The sequence below is a fragment of the Caretta caretta genome, chromosome 6 (assembly GCF_965140235.1).
Source record: "Caretta caretta isolate rCarCar2 chromosome 6, rCarCar1.hap1, whole genome shotgun sequence".
NCBI classification, from domain to species: domain Eukaryota; kingdom Metazoa; phylum Chordata; order Testudines; family Cheloniidae; genus Caretta; species Caretta caretta.
In genome coordinates, this window is record NC_134211.1 from 23677693 (window position 1) to 23697080 (window position 19388).

A 19388-nucleotide genomic window follows, 5' to 3' on the forward strand; every position below is an offset into this window, starting at 1 on the left:
CCACTACGTGGGCAGCGCGGCTGGCTCCAGCCAGGTGTCACGGCTTCCAGTCCTGCCACTCTGAGTGGCATAGTAAGGGGGCGGTCAGGGGACAGGGAACAGAGGGGGTTGGATGGGTCGGGGATTCTGAGGGGGGCAGTCAGGGGGTAGGAAGTGGGAGGGGCCGGATAGGGTACCAAGCTGTTTGGGGAGGCACAGCCTTCCCTACCAGGCCCTCCACAGTTTCGCAACCCTGATGTGGCCCTTGGGCCACAAAATTTGCCCACCCCGTCCCAACCATAAGATCTCTATTTCTTTTAAGACTAAGTTTAAGCACCTGCAAGGTTTAAAAATGGTGTTTGAATACACTTTTACAGTAGTTACCTCCTGCACCCCTCACAACATTCTGTGGGGCAGCCATGTGCTATTTCACTGTCCCATTGTATGTGAGGCCAGACTGTTTTTTGCATTATTTATGTATTTTGAATAGCAGTGCTCAATCTGTGGTTATGCACTGAGGTAACTGTCTCATTTGTCCACCCCATTATTATAAATTTGGATTTTGGGATTGGATTTTGTTGCGAGGTTCTATAAATGTGCCACCCGCTGTGTTTTCAGTCGGTGGTGGTAATTCAGCAGCCCCCTAATGTGTAACACTGGGACTGGTATTCACTTTTTTGGTTGCTCCCCATGATGTATCCTTCAGCAGCGGTGCCACTGTGCTGTATTTAGCTGCTCAGCGTTATTCAATATTGGTGTTTATCCAGTGACAACAAACTGTATTTCAACACAAACTAAAGCCTAAAATAGAAATGCTGAAATGGGCAAATGCAATACAATATTCATTAGAACAGTGTCCTTAGGAACTATTCATTCCTCCAGCCATTATAGCGAAGGTGACTCAAACAGGATCTTGTATGCTCAGCACCAAAGTGCAAACTGCATAGGACAACTTGTCTGATGCACATGTATTGATTTTGGTCAAGGAGCTCTTTCCAGCAGGAAACTAAAGTAAGCTCTTGACACTGGGTGAACACTGGCAGTCATGTTCATGTCAGTGGCTTGTGCAAAGAAAAAGGTCTTTTCACATTATTACCAATATCAGCAATGTTTACCTTATTGTGACTTAATGGATATTGTAAGATGCTGTGTGACAGCCTCCCAGCTCATACAAGTAACATGAGACCCAAAACGTACAGCTCAGATGCTTAATGCAGTAGTCCATGTCTGCGTGTACCCATATATTCGTACCCACGTGTCTGAGTATGCGTACTTCAGCCACAGGTATGGGAAGATTGGCAGACACAAGTAACATTTTTAAAGTAATGTTATGGAACCAGTTCGGAGATTAACAAGATTTGGGAGCAAGAATAAGGAGCAGCAACTACTCTGATTCACGCCTGGATTTAGCAGTCTTAGGACTTGGCTACACTTGCGAGTTACAGAGCAATAAAGGAGCCCCGGGCGCACTAGCTCACTACCTGTCCACACTGGCAAGGCACGTAGAGCGCTCTGACTCCATGGCTACAGTGCTACTGGTACTCCACCTCATAACGTTTGCTGCCCACCCACTGGAGCGCCGCGGCGTCAGTGTGAACAAGGTGTTGCTTTACTGCGCTCTGATCCGCCTCCGGAAACATCCCATAATCCCCTTAAATCAAGTGGCCACTCTTGTCATTGTTTGGAATCAGCTGTAGGAATGCGGAAATGCCTGCTGAAAGCTCCGTTTCTGACAGCCTGCTGCTTATCTCCTCCGAGACAAAGCAACTATTAGTGTGGAATGCTGTGTGTGAGAGCGAGGCGGGGGGAGGAGGGGTCTCCTGCTGCAGAAGAACTTACAAGACAGCATGCTGACATGCTTTCAGCCCCCCAAAAACCCACTCTCTCCCCACACATACACACAACACACTCCCTGTCACACTGCACCCCCCACATTTGAAAAGCACGTTGCAGCCACTTGCATGCTGGGATAGCTGCCCATAATGCACCGCTCCCGATGCCGCTGCAAGTGCCGCAAATGTGACCATGCCAGTGCGCTTGAAGCTGTCCGTGTGGACAGACTGCAGCGCTTTCCCTACTGCGCTTTACGAAGGCTGGTTTAACTCAAAGTGCTCTACATCTGCAAGTGTAGCCATGCTCTTAGAAAACTGGCATCAAAGACCTGCAAATAGGCAGCGCTGTAGCTCAGCACACTTCTAAAGCAACACAATTTGCAAATAGAATTTCACTCTCCGGAGCTACAAAACAGCAGAAAGGTAAATCATAACCAATAGAGATTCTATGTATTACCACTCCATATGCAGAGACTGCTTTTCAGTTCACCTCCCCCGTTCCTCTGCTTCCATGGAACGCAAAGATACACTACTGTGTGAGTACAAGGTACTGTAGGTATGTCTACACTGCAAACAACAACAAACAACAACCACCTACTACTCCTCCTCATGGCACCGAGCCTCAGAGCCTGGGTCAACTGACTCAGGCTCGCAGTGCTTGGGCTGCGGGGCTTAAAATAGCAGTATAGGCATTCCAGCTCTGGCTGGAGCCCAGGCTCTGAAACCCGGCCAGGGGGAGGACCTTGGCACCCAAGTGGGCACATCTACAATGCTATTTTTAGCTCCACATCACAAGACCTGGTGAGACACAGGCACATCAGAAGACACAGGCTCTGAGACAGCGCCACAGGTTGTTCCCCTCCGTCCCCCAGTGTAGCCATACCCTGTGACTGTAGGTTTGGAGGACCATGCTCATCACCACACACATTCTTTGTCTTCAGTGCTTAAAAAGGCAATTATGGGGGGTTGTTTTGTTTTTTGTTTCTACAGTGTGAAAACACACAATACTTATCTTCCTGTAAAATCTTAAGTTGAGACAAGATACTTTTAGTGTTTACTGTAAGATAGTTAAGCAAGGTCCGCAATATTCCCCTCCTTGGCCTGTGCTGAATTCTCAAGCATACCTCACAGAAAAACCATAGTGCCTTGTCTCCACTATGTTTTTACACTGGGATAGCTAATGAATGTTCGCTATCATGCATCTGATGAAGTGGGTATTCACCCACGAAAGCTTATGCTCCATCTGTTAGTCTATAAGGTGCCACAGGACTCTTTGCCGCTGATGAACGTTACTTATCCCTGAGTAAAGACAAGCCCTTGGTGTTCTAGTCTGCATGATTCACAAGGGATTATCCACAGCTACCATAGGGTTTCCCTTATGAAGGAAAAATCAGCCAGTCTTATAGTGGTAGCATTTTGTCTGCAAATGTTAGCTAGAAGCATTAAGCCATTTTCATACGTAGCAATCATCTTTTGTGCTGAAACGAACAGCTCTAAAGTATACTATTGGACTCTGCAAGTGATCCACTTTAGCGATTACCCTGGTCATCCAAAAATATCAGTGTGAGACAGTTAGTCCCTAATCATTAAAATCAGCATTAAAGAACATGATAAAAAATGCTTTACGATTTTTGAAGGAATCACATTGCAAGTCTGACCAACAGCCATATAGTATTTTTTATCCATGGATTTAAAAACACTTTACCAAGGTAGCTAAGCACCATTATCGCCTTTTTATAGACTGGAAAATTGAGACAGAGGTTAAGTGACTTGCGCAAGGTCATACAAGTGAAATGAAGCATACATCTCCTTACTCCTTGTATGGTATGCCTCGTTCACTGGACCCAAGTTCACATTTCAGCCAAACGGACCTTGCCAGCAGAAGGTCCTTACCAGCAGATAGGCCAATCTGAATTTAAAAAAAATGTAGGCAATGACTATTCACAGATTTCTAAGATATGTCCCATTACAGTCCTCAGGCACATGTACAGTAAATCACAAGTCAGAAATAAGAGGCAGAAGAGTACATGTGAGAAATTTTTTTTCCATCTCAAGTTTCAGAACGATGTAACTCAAACAGGGTGCAGCTTCTGAAGTTAAACTGCTTTTGATTACCAAGTTTTGTGGTGTCCCAGAACTAAATAAAGCTGTGCTACTGACTGAAAGGAACCAGGTGGGGGAGGGAACCAAGCTACTGCTGCTGAGCAGGGAACTACAGACACAAATGTACGACTACTTTAAAAGTTGTGAAGAATACAGGATATTGAATGCAAGATCAACATGATTCTGATGAACAGTGATGTCAGCAATCATACCACCTGCCAAAGGGCAGAGATTATACACCACAATTTCACTGGATTCAGTTTACAAACCCTGGTGCAGCAGTTATGACAAATACCTAACAATAGCTGTCCTCATAATCTGATCTAGGACAGCAATGAGTACAATTCAACAACAAAGCTATTTATATGTATAAGGGAAAGCAAATAACTGGCCGAGGTCTATCTACAGATGCTGTACTGTGGTCCCAACTACACTCACATTTCCTTTTTATTAATATTTTTAATCACTGTGGTGCTTAAAGGCCCCAAAACAAGGATTGGGGCTTTATATCTAATGCTGTGTGTGTGTGTGTGTGTGTGTGTGTGTGTATACGTACACGCACATGTGTACACACACACACACACACACACTATTTAATGCCTATTTGATGCTCTTCCCACAAGGGTGAAGCAGATTTTAAAGATGCAATTCTTATAGGATGTTTTTAAGCAAGAATGCATTATGGTTTTAGGACTTCCTAATACCACCTTTGGAGACCAAAGCAAAAAGACAAGCAGTGTATTGTACTGGTCTAGCAAGTCGTCATAATTGTGTAGTTCCAACTTCTTGACTAATACAGCATCCTAAATATGGCATGTAAACAGACATCAAATGGAAATATACTGCTTCACACCAAAGACTTATCCCCAGTCTAACAACTTCTATTGCTTGTGCAACAATTTGGAGAATCTCTCCAGTCACAAGAACTAATGCAGGAAATCCTCCACACTTCCTTCCATTCACACGAACTTCCATGGTTATGCTATTACTCTGGTGATAAAAGCGGTATCAGCAGCATCCTCTCTGTTCAACATTTCTGTTCTTGATTCATTTGAGGCAGTGCAGTGTACTTCTGCGCAGATGTGACAGAAGCTAGGAATTTGAGTTACAACTCCAGAACTGACATGGACTTCCTCTGTGGCCTTGAGCTAGTCAGTCTCTCAGTACCTTCATCTGTTAAATGGGGATAATAACATCTACACCATAAGAGCGTTGCGAGAAATACTGTATTGTTCTTGTAAAGCATTCTGAAGCTATGAAGTGCTATATAAGTGACAACATATGAAGGCATGCTTAAAGGGCAAAGCAAGCGACAAGTGAAAGAATAGCTTCCTGTTTGGTAAATGCCTCAGTTCCTTCACTGAAATGTTATGTTCCAATGAGATGCATCTTACCACATTAGATGCTATTTTTATATTTTGACAATGAGGAATTTGGTTTTAAATAAAAAATCCCACCCACAACCATTCATAAATAAGGAAGAAATGAGGTGATGTTTCATAACCACAGCACTCAGCAGCAAAATCTCTCCCTCAAAAAGGGAAGGAAAATTCTCAGCCTTGAATCACTTCAGTTCTTTTATTCTGGCAGAGGAGGTAAGACCCTGAACTAGAGTGTTATGTAAACAAGTGAAGGAATTCCATGTGAGGGTTAGGCAAAAAGCATGCTTGCTTGTGGACACGCATACATTCAAACAACTTACTATAAAAGTGTCCTATGACCAATACATGGCATTGTTTTCTATGCTCTTGGCCTACTGTTCTGATAAGGGGGTCCCAATAAGGGATAAGATGTCAGCGAAACCCTTTTTCACTATTGCAACATTCAAAAGTTAATTGTGGTCTAGGATTTTGTGTAAAGTTATCTCTGTTTTACTGTCATTTTAACAACCACCATTCAAAATCATTTTAACCTTTTATCAAAACAAAGAAAAAGGAAAACATGTAATACATTTGGAACTTAAAGAATTAAGGCAGGCCTTTTTAAAAAGCAAAACAGATTTCCGTTGTAATTTTCTTTTCTTTTTAGGCAGCATTGATTCTCCTTTTTGAAAGAAAAGGGAAAGTTAATCACAAGTTTCTGAACTGTTGAAGTCTGACCCTGTTGCCTTAAATGCAAAACAATGCAACCACCATAAAGAGAAAGAAAGGATAGTAAAAAAATACCTAATGTGGATTCAGTCTGATACTTACTTTTGCTTGCAACCTAGCTTCTAAGAAAAATTACAGTCATGCATGTGGTCTCTCTCAGACTCAGAGACCTGGCAAACTTGTACCAGTGTTGGACTGTAAGACATTGCTTGCAGTTTGCCTTTCTGGTCACAAGATCACAGCATTGCTGCAAAATGTGGAGTTGTCTCAGCATCTAAGCCAGGCTTAGAGAGAAGACAAAGATATAAAGGAGCCATAACATGAAGAAGGAAAATGACTAGGGCGGGAATGAAAGGAGGAACCTCAGATTCACATTTACTTGTAGCTCAAACTTCAGCCGAAGCCAAGGGAGCTGGTGATGTCATCTGTTTCTTTCTCCCTGGCTCAAGCCAAAAGACTGTGGTGGCAGCAGTAGTTATAACAGGGAAGCTCACTCCTTATCACAGTTTAACTTATATGAGCCAGTATTTCTGTCTCTGACTTTTGTTTACTTCTATAAACAACTTTGTAAGATGAGCCAAGTTGGACCATTACCTTTGACTATTTAGAATATAGGTCTTCGCACACCCCCTGTCATAAATATAAAGGAAAGGGTAAACCCCTTTGAAATCCCTCCTGGCCAGGGGAAAGCTCCTCTCACCTGTAAAGGGTTAAGAAGCTAAAGGTAACCTCGCTGGCACCTGACCAAAATGACCAATGAGGAGACAAGATACTTTCAAAAGCTGGGAGGAGGGAGAGAAACAAAGGGTCTGTGTCTGTCTGTATGCTGCTCTTGCCAGGGACAGAACAGGAATGGAGTCTTAGAACTTTTAGTAAGTAATCTAGCTAGGTATGTGTTAGATTATGATTTCTTTAAATGGCTGAGAAAAGCATTGTGCTGAATAGAATAACTATTTCTGTCTGTGTATCTTTTTTGTAACTTAAGGTTTTGCCTAGAGGGGTTCTCTATGTTTTTGAATCTAATTACCCTGTAAGATATCTACCATCCTGATTTTACAGGGGGGATTTCTTTATTTCTATTTACTTCTATTTTTTATTAAAAGTCTTCTTGTAAAAAACTGAATGCTTTTTCATTGTTCTCAGATCCAAGGGTTTGGGTCTGTGGTCACCTATGCAAATTGGGGAGGCTTTTTATCCAACATTTCCCAGGAAAGGGGGGGTGAAAGTGTTGGGAGGATTGTTCATTGTTCTTAAGATCCAAGGGTCTGGGTCTGTAGTCACCTAGGCAAATTGGTGAGGCTTTTTACCAAACCTTGTCCAGGAAGTGGGGTGCAAGGTTTTGGGAAGTATTTTGGGGGGAAAGACGCGTCCAAACAGCTCTTCCCCAGTAACCAGTATTAGTTTGGTGGTGGTAGCGGCCAGTCCAAGGATAACGGGTGTAATATTTTGTACCTTGGGGAAATTTTGACCTAAGCTGGTAAAGATAAGCTTAGGAGGTTTTTCATGCAGGTCCCCACATCTGTACCCTAGAGTTCAGAGTGGGGGAGGAACCTTGACACCCCCGCTTGTTCCTTGGGCTATAGCATGGTTGCTACTTATTTCAATGTACATATCTAAAGTCAAAGTGCAAGCAACATTGACCACCTGGCTTTAAAAATCCATTTCTAATTTAGAGAAATGATTCTGGTTGTACATTCTTGGTATTCAGGAAGCCCAGATGGAGACATCCGTAAACAAAAATTTCAGCTTGTTTCCTTTAAGTGATTTGTTCCTTAACCCTTCCATTTCGTTTACTTAGAAAGATTTGATGCTGCCCCGGCAGTACACGTCCAGGTCTGGCACTAGCCAGTTCACACTGTGGCTGCAAATATGAGACAGTAAGAGTGCCTGGGTTCTTCATTACTGTGTGAAGTATTGTTTCTTCAAATAAGGCTGTTCCCCAGCATAAGAATGGCTACTGAAACCAAATGGTGTAAAAACGTTCAGAACATCCCCTTTTAAAATATGCTTCCTATTTAATTTGCAAGATTCCTTATAAAGGCTGACAACTGTGTTTATATCACAAACATAATTCCTCCTTTGGGTTTCTGGCACAGTGAATCTGGGTTTACAAGCTTTCTCTTAGCTCTCTCTCTTACGTTCCACTGAACTTTCCCTTAAACGATTGTTATTCCCTATTTAAGATAGAAAAAATATTGCTACTACATAAAAACGTACTTCATCCCCTCACCTGCTCGCCCCTCAAATACCAAATTTAATTAATACCCATCTGATACTCTCTAAGGGTTAGGCCCATCTTCTTTAATAAAAGAAGATGGTCCCAACCCTGCTCTTTAAACACAACTTAAGTGAATTAAAGGACTGATGTATAGTTTATTCTAGAGCATTTCTGAAAGGTACGGGTGCTGCACTGACAGCACCTAAATTGGAAAACTAAGTTGGTAAACTATCCTCAGAACAGGGTATTTCATAGGCCTCAGTAGGACAAGCTTCCACGCACATTTTTGGAACAGTTATTCCTAGAAAGGGTTCCATCCCTGAACAAGGATCAAAGGATTAAGATTAGTCTCGCAGACCACTCAGTTCTTTCTCAAGACTTGCCAACAAAAGCACCAAATGTAGTAGGTTGTATGATCAGTGAAACTGTCAGCTAGGAAGTGAACTGAGACCATCAAGCCATTTCTGAAGACACTGAATAGCCATTTGTCACAGGGTGGCCCCACCTGGAGTGCTCTCTTGTGGCAGGCCATGGCATGTCAGGTGTGCTTGCCTCAGCTTCCCTTCAGTTCACCAATTAACAAAAAAAGTCTCCCCCGATGTCTACTCAAAATCCTATCTTTGGACATAGTTTATTCACATACATATACAATAATCCATAAAACCCTCATAGTAAAAGTCATTCCCCCAATTCCACACAGTAAAACATAGAAATGTACAGAAATTTTCCATGCTCCTCATGCTTGAGTCGACTAGCACTCAGTTCCCAATTGCTCTCTGCCCTTGTTCCAGGTCCCCATTATCCAGGCCATCCACCTGAAAGTGATCAGTCCCATGACTCATCTGCCTAAAACACTGTCCAACAACTCAGTCCTTTTCCCCCTTCTAGGACTGGCTCAGGAAGGTCCACAAACCAGCCCCTTTGCTGGTCTCCTAGCCAATTCCTCATTATTACTCAAGTGAGGGTCTGCAGAGCTTCCTGCTCTCTGCAGACTGTCTCTCCCAGGCAGTGATTATCTGCCCTTTACCTTTGCTCCACCAATCCATGATCTCAGATTCTTCTGAATCATGATGTCTCTTTCTCACTGAATCTCTCATTGGGAACCTTTATAGACTCCAGATGCCACCCCACCCTTTTAAATTGACAGAATGGGAACACCTGTTCTGACATAGGGGAACAGGACCTACTTCAATTACAGGGATCAGCCACCATGTGAAACCATTAGAGTAAAAGCTCTCATATCTGATGAGGACATTGCAGCATCTCATCTGTTCTCTTGTGGCTGTATACTCCAGTTTGCAAGGAGGAAGGTCAAGAACACAGAGTGTAGGCTCGCACTCAAGACTTGGTATGACAGCTGGCCCTTTTTTCAATCAGTTTTTCACATCTGTCTTTCTCAAAGTGTTCATAACGTTTATTGATAATTGCTATACAATAAGATCTGTCCTTGGCTGTGTCTTTGAAGTTCTCAACTTATGCAGCATAAATATTGATATTCTGACTGGGGGTGGGGGGTGTCTTTGAAACCTTTACACTGACAACCCCTACTCCACTTTCCAAGTTTCAGCTCACCATAGACATGAAAAGAGTCCTCCAGCACCATCCACTCTGATAAGACTGTCCTTCTAAGCTGAGCTTTGATAATCATTGCCTTCATGCTGGTTGGTTTTGCTCTTTCAAAGGACATGTGAAATTTTTCAAGTGGATGTGTCTTCAGTAAACTGTTCATGTTTCACACCATAATAAAAGGGATGCTATCACTATTTCACAGTACATCACCGATTTTGGCAGTCTGATAGTATGCTAGTTGAATATCCTATAGCAAAGTCTTCCAAAAGCCTGGATTGCCTTTCATATTTTGTTTGATATTTCTTGATCCAGGAAACTGTCACTTGAGATGGTACTCTCAAAGTGACAGATGCTCTTTAGTTCTATACCACCCTAGCTCCAAGTGTAGATGCAGCCTTAGCATGATGGGAATGGGCACTTATCCCTCATAGTTACACTCCACCTGGTTTAGACAGGCAGCGGAAGCAGTGTTGCCACGCGTGGCCGCTGCCACACATTTAACAGCTCCTTGGAGGCAGAGGTGAGAGCTGGATGCAAAGTGAGGACCAATTAAACAGAATCATTCAGAGTACGTCCACACTGCAATGAAAAACCTGCAGCTGGCCCAGCCTCCTTGGGCTGTGGAGCTGCTTAACTGCAGTGTACACTTGCCGCCCTGGGCTACAGCCCAAGCTCTGGGGCTCTCCCACCTTGCAGGGTCCTAGAATTCAGGCTGTAGCCTGAGGCCGAAACTCTACACTGCAATTAAACCAGCCCTACAGCATGAAACTAAGTCAGCTGGCCCAGGCCAACCACGGGTGTCTAACTGAAGTGCAGACATACTCTCAGAGTGAAACTGCCCTCACTTTCAGAGATACTACCTCTCCTTCTATACCCCATATACATGTGTAGATTTTTTTTTTTTTTTTAAAGGTAGATAAGCCATCCCCATTCAACAGACTGGCAAAACAAGGTGATTTCAAGGTCAGAGTAAGTTATTGACAAAGAATCATGTTTAGCAGTACTCTGCAGGCAAATAAAAAAAATTAGCTTCACCACACAAAAATTAGGACTGTCAAACTATTTAAAAAAATGTAATTTATGGGAGATAATGCAATCAGCTTCTTATTTACCATGTCACCTGAAAGTGACATGGTAAATAAACATTATCTTCCATAAATGTAAACAAACTTGTTTGTCTTAGCCATTGGCTGAACAAGAAGTAGGACTGAGTGGACTTGTAGGCTCTAAAGTTTTATATTGTTTTGTTTTTGAGTGCAAGTTATGTAAAAAAATAATTTTATATTTGTAAGTAGCACTTCCACAATAAAGAGATTGCACTACAATACCTGTATGAGGTGAACTGAAAAATACTATCTTATTTCTTTTTTACAGTAATAATATAAAGTGAGCATTGTATACTTTGTGTTGTGTTTTAATTGAAATTAAAATGTAGAAACACATCCTAAAAATTTATAATAAATTTAAATTGACATTCTATTATTGTTTAACAGTGTGATTAAAACTGCAATTGCAATTAATTTTGGTTAAACAATTAAATAATGGTAAGTAAGTGAAAGATTTCATACCTCAAACAATAAAACCTATAAGTTACAGGAGCTGATTCCCTTAACTCATTCTCTCTAAGGAACATGAACAAGACAGAAGCAGGTTAGTTTACCACCCTGAAGCTCTTTGCTGATTTGCAGGTCTGTGCATGCACATTTATAAACATATTTCATGAAGCAACATCAATAGGATGAAGTGTCATGACCAGGCCAGGATGAAAGGAAGAAAAGTAGTCTAGTCAATCTATTAACGGAGAGAGAGACTGACAAGCGCGCACACGTACACACGCAGACAACCTGCAAGACTTCATGCTCCTCCAGAAATGACAGATAAATGCAAAATTTCTTCCAGAAAACTAGACATACCTTGAGCCTAAGAAGGTTTGCAGATTGCAGTTAAGCTTCAGTGAATCAATCTTAAATTGAAGGACATCTTTGCCATCACCACAGCATCATTCTGTCCAAAGCTGGATGAAAGTCTCGTGTGATGGACAAATGTTGCTCTCACTAAACAGAACCAACTGGCTGCCGCAAAGGACCCATCAATTGGCTGATGGTCCTTGCTGTTCCTACCAACCATTCATTTCTACCCTGTTGGTGTAGTGAATTTTCCTTCTGCACTTGTGGTATCATTTATCCCAACCTCTGCAATATGCTGCACCCTGCAGTACTCTGTTTTTGAAGAGTAAACCAAGATAACCGGTACCTTCTGAAAAAAGTAGCTCATCTATCCATTCCTCTGTCTAGCTATTTCTCACACACATTAATATCAAAGCACTCTTATTCAATCAATTGCTTATCTAGCTGATATTCTTAGAAGTATGAACAATAGTGACCATCACCTAGCTGTATGAGAGTTGATGAAAACAGCTATATAAGTACTTTACAAAGGAGGTTCCCTACTTTACTGACAGGGAAACTAAGGCACAGGGTGGTGAAGTGACTTGCCAAAGTTCACCCAGCAGGTCAGTGGCAGAGCCAAGAACAGAACCCAAGTCTCACTGCCAGAAGCTGGGAATGGGTGACAGGGGATGGATCTCTTGATGATTACCTGTTCTGTTCGTTCCTTCTGGGGCACCTGACAGTGGCCAATGCCAGAAGACAGGATATTGGGCTAGATGGATCTTTGCTCTGACCCAGTATGGCCATTCTTATGTTCAGTTCCCTGTCCAGTGTCTTAATTGTTCTTCCTGTTGTGTATTTCATAACCTCTTTTGATTTTAAGTGTAATTACCAGGAGAGAATCACTGTTTGATAACTGCAAAAATGGTATTACCTGGAGTCTAGTTTCTAATATCTCCTTCCTCTTCACCCCACTAAAAAAATATTCATATTAATCGCTTGAATCAGGCTAGGGCAGCAATCCTTGTTGTAACAAGCCATGCAGCTCTTTCAATCCAGCATCCCTTCGCCTGCCAAGTCAAGTGAAAGGGGAGATGAACTGCAGCTATGCTATGTACTTGCTCATAAACAGATGCATTCTCACTAGCCAGGGTTACCCTTAACTTTCTCTTGTTAGAAGTGTTCAATTTATATGTTGTTGGATCCTGTTGGATAGGTAGTGGTAGTCTACCTTCTGGTGGAACTTTATGCAACAAAATAGAGAAATACACTATCTGTAAAAAGAAATACAACAAATTAGTACATAAGGCTGATTACTTCGGAGAGCTTCTTTTTGATTGCCACCTGGCTCTTCAAACCCCTTATTTTTACCACATTTTTCTTCTTAACTATATTTAGGACATGATTCTTTGATATAAGAGTCCCCACATGGCCTGTACTGGTGTATACACACGTGGAAACCAGTAAAAAAACTCAGACTTGCATAGTAGTATTAGACTTAAGTTCTTTGTATGCTACAGCCACTACAGGGCAAGACATGCAGAATGGAGGGTCAGATAAATGTGTGCATCCTCATGCACAGGTAGTACAGAGAATTTCAGAATGGGTATTTGGGAAGTTGGTTAGGTCCAAAGTTTGACATACCTTTTAAACATTTTTATCGTGAAAGGCTCACCAAAGCTGCTTTTTCTCCCCAAAGAAATGGGTCTGTATTCTTAAACAAAAAGACCTGTGAGAGTGAAGGATGAAACATTTGAGTGTAACACTGTCATCAAGGTTTTTATTATAAATTGGGTAAAATAAGTCCTTAATCATGGAAGATATTTGTGGACTTACTTTGAAGGAAACCACTTCCTGTTATAGTGTATATGGGTCCTCTCTCACAACACTGGCCGTAAGTACCAGACTGTGCTAGCCAGGTAACTAGAGAACTGGGGCACCAATTTATATTCAATATGTTACTTTAGAACACATGCAATCTCCAAGAGATCTTCTGAGAAACAGCTGCACAGATCCAGGAATGAGAGCTGATGAGACATGTATGTAATGCTATTACAATGCAAAATAAAACTGGCTTTTCAAATTCAGAGGGCCTAATCCAAAGCCCACTGAAGTCAACAGAAAGGCTCCCTTTACCTTCAGTGGTTTGGACCAGGATCATACATCTGAATGCTGCTTCACACACACACACCCCCCTGGAGATGTGCTAATGGGCCACTTCACCTTGAACAGTCCCTTGAAATGTGTGTCAACTGCTTATGCTAAACAATCTGTTTTACCTTCTATTTAGCTGTGACACCCTTAACACATGCTCCAGACCTGAAGAGCAGCTCTGTGTAAGCTCAAAAGCTTGTCTCTCACCAACAGAAGTTGGTCCAATAAAATACATTACCTTACCCACCTTGTCTGTCTAATACCTGACCAGTGATACAAGGAATCATTATTTTGCTATCAATTCTCTCTCAGGATTTTAAGATTAGGTTGAGTGGAGTGAACAATACCTGAGTATTCCAGTAACTCTTCACAAAGTGATCCTGCCCCACCATTTCTATTCTATTTACTCACATACAGTAAATAAATTGTCTAGTAACCCACTTACATCGTAATACAATCAAACTTCAGTAGATTCTCTTCAAACTTTTATACATTTTGTTAGAAGACCTGCATTAAGTGTGATTGCCTGAACCCTCTTAGCTCTGCTCTGTCCTTTCTCTCTCAGATTCTGGTTATTTTTCCCCCTTTCTTTTTTTCTAATCAGTACTGCCAAAGAGTACTGCAGTGTTCCAGGGTCAAAGCACTATACAAGGAAAGCTGGCAAAGCACTACAGCAATGTTCCTGGACTGCACAGACTGGTTGTCTCTATAGTCTGTTCTGTAAGGTGCGTCCAGGCAGAAGTCCTATAATCATTGTGCATAAGTGCTTTGGAAAAAACATTGAATAATGTATGATGTTCCGAAGTATAATGATAAACATTTTAATATTTAAATATTTTCCTTTCTTATTTTTAAATGGCTGATGACAATTGTTGAATTTGTAGCTCCAAGAACTGAAGTTCTCCATCCACAAAACCGACACTGCATGGATGGCAGAAATGCATCTTTGGCTCCACCATGCTGGCAATATATCGTATCCTTGACCTGGAGGAGCCGCCATGAAAGAATAGTTCAGTTCCCATGGTCATTCACCCCTGGCCCTCTGTGATCAAAGTTGGTCCAATAAAAGATATTACCTCACCCCACCTTGTCTCTCCAATCTCCTGGGACTGACATCGCTACAACAACACTGCATATGAGTTTACAGAGATAACCAGCACAGAAGCTTCTGTGAACATGAGAGATTTTTAGGACGCTTACTCCCATGAAGGTATATAAAAACAGTATCGAAAGGGATTTAAGAGATTCAAAGGTGGAGATGGGGGCGCTGCATGGCAAAATCAAATGCTTTAAGATAAATTGCTGGGCTAGGGGCTTTTTGTTTATTTGTAAATTTCCGCTTTGAAACAAAGCGATACCTAAAATAAATTTCCTAAAACAATGCTAAAATATTTGACATGCACTTGTCCTTATCCACAGGAAGCACCAACAAAATATAAACATTTCTAACTGCCCCAAGTCACAGCACTCAACCTTGACTCAAATTCAGCTGTCCAAAGAATCAACATAATGCTTCAGATCTGCCACCACCAGAATGTGTTATTGTAGGCAGAGGAAGATTACTTCCTCCCAAAGTGCTTTGCCACCTCCCCATGCTCCAATAGAGCAATGCACTGAAACACATTTAACTGTAGATACATGCTTTACTCTATTGGGGCCTTAACCATACACGGGGAACAGTACAATCACTCATGTCATTCACAAATCTAGAGCAGGGCCAAGTGTAAGCTCTTACTCCTGGGGAAATTCTGTGCCACTGCACACTTGCAGAACTCATGTCCTCTGCAGATTTCTTTGCTTCCCCGCAGAAAAATGACTTTCTGGTGGGGAGCAAAGGGACGCTACAAGACCAGCCACACCTCCCCTCCCTCCCCTGAGCAGCACACGTGCATTGTTTCAAGTGCCCAGAGCAGCCAGCAGAGAGGTAAATTGCCATGGAGGAGGGAAAACAGGACACACCCATGGGTGTAGTTTGTGGGGGCACAGGGGCACTGCCCTCCCAAAGAGGGGAGAGGGGGCATGCAGCGTCACTGCCCCTGCTCTTTTCTGCAAGTGCTGAGCTACTCAACACTTGCTCTGCTCAGCCTGCCAGGAGGGAGGGTGCTCAGTCATTCCCATGCTGTCTCTCTCCCTGGGCATGTTTCTGGCTCCCTAGGCTCCTCTCCCCACAAGCTGAGCCTGAGAAGAGAGCAGAAGAGGTGGCATAGAGCAGCTCCTCTCCTGCCGGGTGAGGGAGGGTGGCTGCTCTGGCTCACTGACTCTGCAGCAGCCTCCTGGGTCCTAGTGCTGGTCATCTTCCCCTTCTATGAGTGCTGGGCGCCCTGCGTGGCCACCATCCTGGTGCCACTACAATGGTGAGTGCCTCCGGTGGGGTGGGGCAAGAGAAAGGGGAGAAAGAGGGGAGCCCAGCATGTGGCATCCCCTCAGCAGTAGCTGGGGCTCCCCCATTAAGCAGGCCAATCCCATCCAACGCTGGCAGCAGAGGTACGGCTCCAGGCAGCAGTAAGGGCCAGTCACGCAGGGGGAGAGAAGCGGACAACTGGCACGTGCACACGCCCCCTCCCAAAAATACAGCATCAAACTACACCTATGACGCCTTGCCTGGTGGTTTCTACCCTGCAGTCGGCTCAACTGCTCATCCCAGCTGGGCTGTGGGTAGGGAAGGAGGAGACTTCCTCTTCCCCTGCAAGGAGCAGCCGAAGCTGGGACTACCCCCAGAAACCTCCCCCGGCTGCAGAAAGCGCCGCACCCTCCCACTTCCTGCCCCCATCACCCATCAGCAGCAGGGGAAGGGGTCACTGTGTGGGGAGAGGCTCCTGTCCACTCAACCCCCATGCCCCATACCCGCCCCCCATGGAGCCTCACCCCCTCACACACTCAGAACCCCCCACAAGCCCTCCACACCCAGAACCCCCACTCCCCCGAGCCTCAGCCCCTCCACCCAGAGTGCCCCTGCACCTGACCCATCCCCACCAAGCCCCACCCCCTGCATCGAGACCTCTCCCACCCCAAGCAGCCCCACCCTCTGCACCTGAACCACCCCACCATGCTCCACTCCCCCAACACTCAGACCCCCCTGCCAAGCCCATCTTCACCTGGACCCCCCCTGCAGAATCCCATTGCCCCTGCACCTGGAATCCCACAACAAGCCCTTGTGGATCCAGATCCCCCTCTGCACTCAGACCCCCCACTGGGACACCTGCATCCAGACTGCTCCACACAAAACCCTTACGTCCCACATCTGGACCCCTCCACACTGAGCCCCTCCACACTTGGATTCTGCTGGGCTGAGCCTGCCTGCCCACACCCGATGCACCTGGCGCAGAGGAATAGGGTGCTGGGGTGTTTCTGGAACAGGCCCAGATCTTATGCTGAGACAGGATTGGGGCACAACCTCACCACTGAGTCCATATCCCGGGGGGGAGAGGAAGGCACGGGCTGCAGGGTCATCTCCCATCTCTGCGCAGCCAGCTGCCTGTGCTTCCCCCGGTCGTGCTGGAGCCTCCACATTTATTTCTTAACAAATAATTTGCAGAATTTTAATATTTTTGGCATAGAATTTGGCGGGGCTTCAGCCAACTTAGACATCTAGTTCCATCTCCACACCTATGACTAGGTTCCTCCATACCCATGACACGACACTGTCTGCCGCCACCACCACACCAGGGGCTCTTCTATATGAACCAGGAGGTAGGGCCGCAGTTCAATTTTGCATGCTAGGGGAAAGAGAGGGATGGATATTAGGGAACACTTTCTTTGTTGCAGCCCTCTGGCAACAGGGATACGTGGGATGGTGCTCGGGCTGGGTGAGCTCATCTGTTGTTGGGCCTTATGCAACCATCTAGGTAGCACAACCCTACTGCCGCCACTGTTCCCTATGAGAAAAGTGCGGTCATCGTTCTGTTTTTAAAATACTTTATGGGAAGACAACACAATTTCAAACTTGCCTAGTCATTAAGTATACAATGAAGCTGCTCTCCAGCTCCATAACTTTATTTAGGTGTTTGTATGGATGGGGGACATTTTACAAATTCTAAATGCATACAAAGAACGGTCATTTCAACTGGTTTTATGGGTCAAGTTCTAGTATTTTTAAAAGATTTACTCACCAAGACTGTTGTGGCATCCGCCCATCAGGTCACTGCCAGTGTTCTTTTTATAATCTACTTCACTTGACAAAGTTTAGCTTCCCCCTTTAACTACCACAACAATACGTGACACAGCCTTTGCCTGCTGGATAGATATAAAATATCCTTATCACATCTTTCAATTAAAAGTAGGGTGTTCTGCTTCCTTAATGGTGTCTGAACAAACATAAAAAGCTATAGGAAAGGAGAAACTGTCAACTCTCATGTTATCGACAGACTTGATCAGCACACAGCCAGAAGTTGCAAACCCAATTTGTGTGTGGAAGGCTTCGCTTAAAAGCAACCCAGACGAGCACCTAATCTGGGAATGCCTGATTGCCTGCAGAAGAAGTGTGTCTTATTCTTAATATGCACTACCCTAAAACTGATTTAGAGTTCTGGACTTTCAAAGTCACTGTTTACCATATATTTTGCTTGGGCTTGATCTGGAGTCATTAATGCATGATGGTACCCAAAGTCTAGGTTCATGGTATCTGTGGAACTAACTCATCAGAACAGAGGAAATCAGATTTTTCATGGACACAATTCACTGACTCTGGAAGTACAGCAACTGGCTGTCCTCAGTGCCTGATCAGCACTGGTATTTGCTGAGCTGGGGCTGAAACCTGATCGCTCTTACAGGTGGAGGCAAATTGTTTCTGTTTAGAGAGGAGAAAGGTGATTGGCAGAAAAATGGTTTTCTTCATGAGGCTCTTTTAAACCCATTTAGCCTGCCTTTTACTCAGATAACCTATTGGCACTCTGTGGTGAGGCACTTCATGATGGAGCTCTTCCTCCATCAGCACAAACAAGCCCACTGCTATTTATCTGGTGCATAAGCCCGGGGTTCTCTTACACAATTAGGAGAGAAGCTAATAACAACCCAAGAGACAAAACTGCCATGTATTTTTTTGAAATATGAAGTAGATTCAATTGACATACTTTTCTACGTTAGCCTTCGCTCTGTATAATCAAGAGAGCAGGACTGAGAGAGTGGCATTTTCTCCCTTGCTCACTGTGGACTTATTCCAGGCCATCTGTGTGGAATGCCAGACAGGACAGTCTATCTTCCCTGCAGAATAGCATAGTGGTGCCAGCCATTTCACTACAAAAAATGGAGGGGAGAGTGAGGAAGGAAGGGCAGGCAGGGAGCTTCTTTTGTTTTCCTTATTTGTTTGTTTGCTTTACTTGGGCAGCAAACAGAGGGCTTTCCTCTTGCCAAATTCACTCCCATGGTGAAATGTTCCCAATTACACTGTGGTGGAGAGAAAAAACAGTTTGCAATTAGAGCTGCAGGAGTTTGAGCGTCACTTCCTAGGCAATAAGTGAGACTGCCAAGTATGGTGCGTCTCTGCAAAGAACTCAAACCTGAGCAGATCAGCTACTACAATTATTTCTTCAATAATTATTTTTATAAAGTGCCTTTT

At 43.8% G+C, this 19388-nt stretch overlaps 1 protein-coding gene across 6 annotated transcripts in view; it reads right to left on the reverse strand.

Annotated features, from left to right (window-relative positions):
* The window catches only part of MOB2 (MOB kinase activator 2), a 164542-nt gene that overhangs the window by 124464 nt on the left and 20690 nt on the right, over positions 1 to 19388 (reverse strand). The window contains exons 1-2 of one of the 6 annotated variants that reach the window (XM_048852914.2): positions 18904 to 19042; positions 17944 to 18067 (exon numbers count right to left, since the gene is read on the reverse strand). The exons of 4 other annotated variants lie outside the window; for them this stretch is intronic. In XM_048852914.2, coding sequence (XP_048708871.1) covers positions 17944 to 17960 — 17 coding nt within the window. In that variant the 5' untranslated portion in view covers positions 17961 to 18067; positions 18904 to 19042. Of the gene's footprint in view, positions 1 to 13324; positions 13351 to 17943; positions 18068 to 18903; positions 19043 to 19388 lie in introns of those variants that run through there. One more of the 6 variants, XM_075129320.1, reaches the window with a different exon arrangement.